This window comes from Penaeus monodon, chromosome 16 (assembly GCF_015228065.2).
Source record: "Penaeus monodon isolate SGIC_2016 chromosome 16, NSTDA_Pmon_1, whole genome shotgun sequence".
Lineage (NCBI taxonomy): Eukaryota > Metazoa > Arthropoda > Malacostraca > Decapoda > Penaeidae > Penaeus > Penaeus monodon.
Genome location: NC_051401.1, coordinates 27,725,071 through 27,732,570, shown reverse-complemented (window position 1 = coordinate 27,732,570; position 7,500 = coordinate 27,725,071). Strand labels below are relative to the sequence as shown.

The 7,500-nt window shown below is 42.1% G+C and overlaps 1 protein-coding gene across 2 annotated transcripts in view; it reads left to right on the top strand.

Moving 5' to 3' along the window:
* The first annotated feature begins 694 nt into the window (after positions 1-694).
* LOC119582671 overlaps positions 695-7,500 on the top strand; it is an 11,309-nt gene continuing 4,503 nt past the window's right edge. The window contains exons 1-11 of one of the 2 annotated variants that reach the window (XM_037931082.1): positions 695-859; positions 938-1,141; positions 2,476-2,591; positions 2,850-3,031; positions 3,250-3,446; positions 4,034-4,179; positions 4,407-4,569; positions 5,035-5,199; positions 5,543-5,881; positions 6,206-6,424; positions 6,672-6,830. In XM_037931082.1, the coding sequence (XP_037787010.1) occupies positions 938-1,141; positions 2,476-2,591; positions 2,850-3,031; positions 3,250-3,446; positions 4,034-4,179; positions 4,407-4,569; positions 5,035-5,199; positions 5,543-5,881; positions 6,206-6,424; positions 6,672-6,830 (1,890 nt within the window). In that variant the 5' untranslated portion in view covers positions 695-859. The other variant, XM_037931080.1, reaches the window with a different exon arrangement.

Below are 7,500 nucleotides of genomic sequence, written 5' to 3'. Positions count from 1 at the left end.
CGTCTAACCCTTTCACTTCACTCAGTCCACCCCGTCTGACCCAAGGCGTAAGATGACCCAGGCTGAAACGTAGCGGTCAAGGTGGTAATCCTTTGGTGACGTGTGAATTAATGATGCCGTGACCTCGTGGCACGTGACTCAGGAGTGCCAGCTAGGGCAGAGCACGCGGCCCACTCTGCCCCGTGTTGTCTGAAGGCATAATGTTACACGCCTCTGAAAGGAAGGCGACAGGGCTGTGTTATCTGCTGCTCGCATTACGGTAATTAACACGCTCCCTATCTCCCTTTCTCTTACATTCATTTTTTCTCTATCTGTTTCTCTCCTCTTAGCTCTACAAACACTTATAAAAAAGCGACGGATTTAGAAAAGTTTACAAAGGGTGTGAAGGGCAGGCAAATGAGAAAATGGAGCAATGTGGTAGTTTCAAATTTTACATAAACTTTTTACCTTTTCAATTTTGTTTCAGACATGTGACAAAGGATTTGGGTTTATAAGCCACAGTTCTTTAGATTTATTGTTTGTACAGAGTCTTAAATATATTGTAGAAAAGTTCTGCTTCGTAATTACAATTTTAGGAACTAAAACCCTTAAGGGGCAGTTTATACAGAAGGGCTCCTACCCTCCTTTAGATCCACCAGTCACGCCCGCATACAAACATTCACATTTTGTTTTTGAGTGCGAGTGTACAAGTTTCTGTTTAAAGTCAATACAAAGCCTAAATTTGAACCTTTTCCACAAAGACATCTGCCTACACCGCATTTGACAACGTCAATTCTGAAAAAGAAGAGCATACGATATCGCGTTATCAGGAATTTAATCTCAATTGGAAGAACGACTAGATAATACAATATCTACCGAGGTTAGTTGCAACAATAGCGTGATGTGCTCAGGTTTACTCCATTTGCATATTTACGCAAAGTTCGAATTTTTCGGACAGATGGCACGAGAATTTTGCCTAATTGGTGTGCTGATAGTGGCGGCGACGGCGGTGGGCCTGAAAGCTGATCCCAGGGTGATGGCAGAGCTTGAGGGCACACACGCAGAAAGCCTGTCTCTGCAAGACGATATATACAACAGCCTTGTCATCGCCGTTGGTGGAGATCCGGCGGAAAATATCTCTGAATTTCTTATGAATTTAATGGTAAGTGAATATTTAACGGACAACCTTCTACCCAGAAATGTGCAAGAATAATAAAATAAATACGTTACTCAACTTCAAAATCATACGATAAATATCAATTACTGCAGTGCTTTAGCTTATATGATAATGCTGACATCACATCGATCATTTCAAACTGTCAATATGATATGGCTGCCGAATATCTATGTAAGTTGCAAGAACTGGCACTCATTAACTCATCCCGGCCTTGCCCCCATTTGTTATGCCACGTAACAGTCTAGGATATTATCTGGTGCCCATAAAAAGGTCAGCAAGTCCAGCTTAAAAAAAAGAAACGTGCTTGAACAAAGTAATATAAACAATACTAATATACAGATATAAATTATAGATGAATAAGGAATTCCTACTCCAATCCTAAAATTTTCCACTTTAAGTATGAACAATAAAGATATATAGAAAAGTCATTACATGCATACACATATAACTTATTTCGGATTTCAAAACCTGTTTGGTAATCGGTTGTCAGGTCACATTACTAGTTTTTATTAGTGAGATACTTCAACGGCAATAGTATAAAAATAAAGGCATTTGGATTACAAGGTAATCTAAGTACATAAATATGTAAATAATTTCGTTAGAACACATCTGATACATCTAATAATGCACCCACAATAGCTAGGTCAGCAGGCTCATCGCCACAAGTTTCTGGGCTTTTCATGTTCGTTAATATCTCCTTACATTCCTCTGGAAAATGCAAGTGATGTTCGAGAGCACTTTGAATCAGTGCCACTAGTGCCCTCCTCTAAGGAATCCAGAGTCGGTAATGTCGATAAGCTCTGTTAAAGCTCCTTTTGGTTCTCTGCTGCTCCTCTGTCTTAGTTTCTTGAACAATTTAGGAACTAATTCTCCCTTTCCTCAATGACAATTATCTATTTCTCCTTCCTTAAGCTGAGCTTAAAATATTCGCTCGTAATTTTCCCCTTAAACTTTTCGGTACTAAAGTTTACAAATCCATGTGCGTTCTGATTTGTCTCCTCTTTTATTTTGTTATCTAGAACAATTGTGTCCCCTAATTTCATTTACAAGATGATAAAGAAACTCCCTAGGATACCTTGAGACCTCCAAGGACTATGAGTTGTTCACTTGAATCGCGGGTCCTCTGTCGGCAGAGAACTATGGCAGAGAACCTGCAATAAGATGAAAAATCGAGTTTTTTTTTGGGTGCCCCTTTTGTTAGCTTGGATTTTATAAACATTTTCTTTCTGGTGGAAGTGCAACCGTGATTATGCACATAACAACAAAAGTAAAGGTAAAAAAGGGACACCCTTACTCTCTTCTTTCCTCTCTCGTTTTAGAATGTGGTACAGGATGCTTCAGTCGCTCTTGCCGAAGCGACCGACGGCCGGATTGAGTTTCGAAAGATGACAGTCCTTTTTCCCGAACATTGGGAAATTCCATCAACGATTTTACAGTGAGTGACATTTCTTTATGATTAAACGCAATAAACATAACTTCACTCTAGCCGTTTTTTGACTGACCTAAATTATCACTAGTGTTTATCACTCTACCCCGAGCCCTACGACTCACTCTCACCATCTTTCCTTCATCGAATCCAGTTTTACTGTATATATCTCTTCTGCCAATCCAAAAAGAACTAAACAAACCAATCTCTCTAACTTACCTATCTCATTTGAGTTATTATATTTCATTCAATTATGTATCTAACAAGAACCTACAAAGTCGAGAACGTGTACCTGGCGAGCGCCAAGAGCCCTCATCTGGTGGTGGCCGACGAGCACCCGGTCATCGCGGCGCGGGCGTGGACTCAGCACCGTCTGCCTTGCGGCCATCCCGGGGACTTCATCTTTCTGGAGAGACCCTTCCTGAACGGCAGCTCCGATTCCCGAAGAGGTAAAAGTGGGAAATATTATCTGTGATCCGAGTTGAGTGGGGAAGGTTTTCCGTGTTTTCATCTTATCTTCTTGTCGACACATTTTCCTTGTATGCTGAGGGTTGAATGCAAGATAATGTTATATAACTGATCCTTCCCAACAATGAAATAAAGAAAGTGTTTATTCAAACCATTATCCATCTGCCCAGTCTCTAAAGCCTCGCCTTGCCTCTCGCAGGAAAGAGGCTCGCGCAGGAGTGGGCGAAATACCGCTGGGGCGTCTTCGAGGAACACGGGTATAAGGGCGACACTCTCTATCCTTTCAGAAGAGAAAGCACAGAAGCAGGAAAGGAGGAGAATAATCTATGCCTGAACGAAGGGAACTGGCTGACATCAACGTCTTCTCTCCTATCTCTGGCGGACAACTACGGGGACGTAAGTCTAGCGGGCTTGTCTTTTTATTCACTTCACTCTCTCACCCCCCCCCCCCCTCTCTCTCTCTCTCTCTCTCTCTCTCTCTCTCTCTCTCTCTCTCTCTCTTTCTCTCTCTCTCTCTCTCTCTCTCTCACACACACACACACACTCTCTAGCCTCCGGGCTAGTACAGTGGTAACGTGTCGGCCTCTCATCCGAGGGGTTGGCGGTTCGCGCCCCGCCCAGGCGCGAGAAGTTACAATTGTCGCCTGGAGGTTACTGCTGTGGCTGGGCACCACGGCGGGTAAGAACTCGGTTCAGCCGAGTCAGCACCAGCTGACACTCATGAGCATAATCATTACAGATAGTATGTCACACCAACAAATGGAATCAAACCAAACTTTAAACTTTAAACTCTCTCTCCCTCCCTCCCTCCCTCCCCCCCTCTCTCACTCTCCTTCCCTCCTCTCCCTCCCTCCCACCCTCCCTCCCTCCCACCCACCCACCCTCCCTCCCTCCCTCTCTCCCTTGATTCCGGTTTGTCCGTACCTTGACATTCTCCGTGATTTTTAATTTATGTGCATTTCAACGCTCATCTTATGCTTCAGGATGAGTGGAAAAGGATCAGCCTGTTCTGTAACTCAGAAAGTCACGTATTCACCGAGTCTCGCCACAATAACCTTTGTCGGGGAAAAAGTGCGTGGGAGATCATGGAAAATCATGCAGATTTTGTTGGTGCAAAAGACGATTCCAGGTAATTTCATTAATGCTGTTGTTTTTATTGAAACGATGGTACAGAAAAGCAAAATAGGCTTATATATACACGCTTATGCTAACCGCCCACACACAGAGAACACATACATATACGACGATCAGAAATACCTAATAATAATCATGCCAATCGCATCTCACAAACACACTCAAACAACACTACTTTTCCAAACTTCATTCATCATAATCCAACTGATAAATTTCTCACAGCGAACCATCCGGAGAACTAATTAACGTGGAACATTTACGGCGAGAGTACATTGTCCTCCTGGTGGAATACACAGACGACATGGTGAAAGTGCCTCATAAGTGGGAGTACCTGCAGGACAGTCTGGTTCAGTACCTGCTTCATGATCTCGCATGGGGAACCAAGGTTAGTACTACAGCATAGACCGCCGTAATTAAGAAAAAGGAGCAACGAAAAAAAAAATAGGATGATATATTCTCTGAAAATGAGCGAATAGCAGGGATGTAGAAAAGACTACCCTAGAATGCTGTAGGTTAGTAGGATAAACGGAAACAAGGACAAAGGACAACGAGGGAATAGGAAGTGAAAGAGGTATCGAGAAGAAGCGAAAATAAAAGGAAGGTAAAGTGGACGAAAAGAATTGGGATTCAGACCTTAGAGACTCATTATTTAATTCTGTTTAACTATTCTAAAAATCGCTCCCCAGTTGGAGTACCAACGTGTTAGTAGTTGAGATCGATACATGTATCAATATTTTGCGACTTGGAAATATCCAAAATAAATGAGTGTCATACTTACCGCTTCCACTTTATGGTCAGGTCATCCTGACCCTCACTTCGTCCCTCAAAGAGACTTCTGCCCCTTCCTCAGGTGTGGGTGATGGCTTTCGCCTCTGACGTCCACCTGGTTGCTGAGGTCGCGCTCACCTCCGGCGGCGCGCGCCAGGCTGCGGCCGAAGCGCTGCGCCAGTTCGCGAACGAGACCAATCCCGGGCCTTGCCGCGACCTGCAGATGGCTATTGGCGAGGCAGCCACGGTCAGTGTTTCTTCATGGGGTTAAAGGTCAAAGAGAGAAAAAAATAAATGACAGCATGAAGTAAAGGAAGGAACGTAAAAATTCAGTAAACAAATCCCATACTGAAATTCAGTGCTAATAACAGATTGTTTAAATTGTTTTGATTATATATAAACGAATCATTCCTTGGAATAACTCAAACAACTTTATCTTTGGCAATGCTTATTTGAAAATATTATGTGCAACTATTCGGATATTATGTGTTGAAAATTTTTCATCTGTTCATCGTAATTCGTGTATTCATATCACCTGTCATTCATTGCTAACAGTTTCCACATTTACTCAACTTCACTTATTTTTGCAGGTGTTATACTCCAACAAGCTTGCGCGTGACCACGGCAAGATCATTTTGATCACGCAGCCTCCGGAGAACAGCGATTCTACACAGTCCTTCTTCTGTCGCGAGATGAACGCCGTGGACCTCGGCTCGGCTCAGAGCGGCCGACAGGTGATGTCGATCCTATACACCAGGACCGAATCCTCAAATGCCACCTGGTACGATACAATGGCGTTGAATCCCCCAGGAGAGGTTCTGGCCGTGGAAGAAGACCCAGTTTCCTCTATCACACTGTCTATGAAGATGCAACTGCTAAAGTACCTGCGCGAACTGGACAAGGCCTCTTTTCACGACAGGCTCATGCTGGTAGGGTTGCACAGGCTAGATTATGCAACGCGATGGCATTAGTAACGATAATGATGGCAATATTTATAATGAAAAAATTATTAACTGTAAGAGCAATATTGATGATACAGTAAGAATCATCATACAGAAAACATTGATAAATCATAACGGCGTAACTATGGCATTGATATAATACTAACTATAACATAATAATAATTAGACATAACTAGTGCACTCTCGAGTTCCCTGTTGTTGCAGTAATTGTAACCATCACCATGATTATGATTATGATCTTCACTTCACCATGATAATTATTTTGATTATGTCCTACGTCCTCTCTGTCAGGAAGTCCTCCTAACCGAAGGGCCCGGATGTGTTTATAACTTCACTTTAGGAGACGAGCTGTCACCTTTCCCAGCAGAGGGTTTGCTTGTTATTCACCGTGAAAGCGTTTCCCCTGTGACGGTTTTCCTTCGCAATACCGAGGGCGATCAAACCCTTTTGCTCGGGCAGCCGGAGCTCCTTGGCACAGCTGATCTGTTCCCAGTTTTGTTCACCATTCCAGTGAGTTTGCTGTGTGTGTGCTTATCGGAGGCACAATACCGCTTTTCACTGTGTACATAAATGAAGTTATGTTACGTTACGTTATGTTATGTTATGTTCTGCCTCCTGTGTGAATAAACTTGGTGTAGTAATAATTTTTAGACTGGATTCGCACAGCCTCAGTCATTAAGCTTTAGGTATTTAAAAAAATAGTTTTTCAAAGAAAATATCAAATCTTGCTTCATATTCTTTCTCTTGCCATACTCAGGGAATTTGGAATTTCATACTAGAGTCCACGGAGAACGACTGCACGAATCTGTCCCCCCAAATGTTTGTGAACAGAAAATCGGGTTTTGCTGACGTGCTGGACATGGGCGCCCTCGCCCACCTGGCTGAGCCTGTGCCGGATGAACCAGACTTGGCTCGGGTGTGTAATTCATGGAGAAATATTTTAATATGTGATTTTAATTAGGCCATATGTCCATTATCCACTATATATTCTTCTACTGCATTATGCCTACAACATTGCCACAACTGCTGTTATATTTGTTGACATTTCAACTATATCTATTAGTGAATCCCAAAATGTGGGCCGTGGCACAACAGTGTGCCGCCCTTATCCCCTTTGTGTACTGTTTGTGTACATAATGTTAGTTATAAAAGGATAAGGAATTGACAAGTTTAATTATATATATATATATATATATATATATATATATATATATATATATATATATATATATATATATATATATATATATACATACACACACACACACACACACAGACACACACACACACACACACACACACACACACACACACACACACACACACACACACACACACACACACACACACACACACACACACACACAGACACACACACACACACACACACACACACACACACACACACACACACACACACACATATATATATATATATATATATATATATATATATATATATATATATATATATATATATATATATATATATATATGTGTGTGTGTGTGTGTGTGTGTGTGTGTGTGTGTGTGTGTGTGTGTGTGTGTGTGTGTGTGTGTGTGTGTGTGTGTGTGTGTGTGTGTAT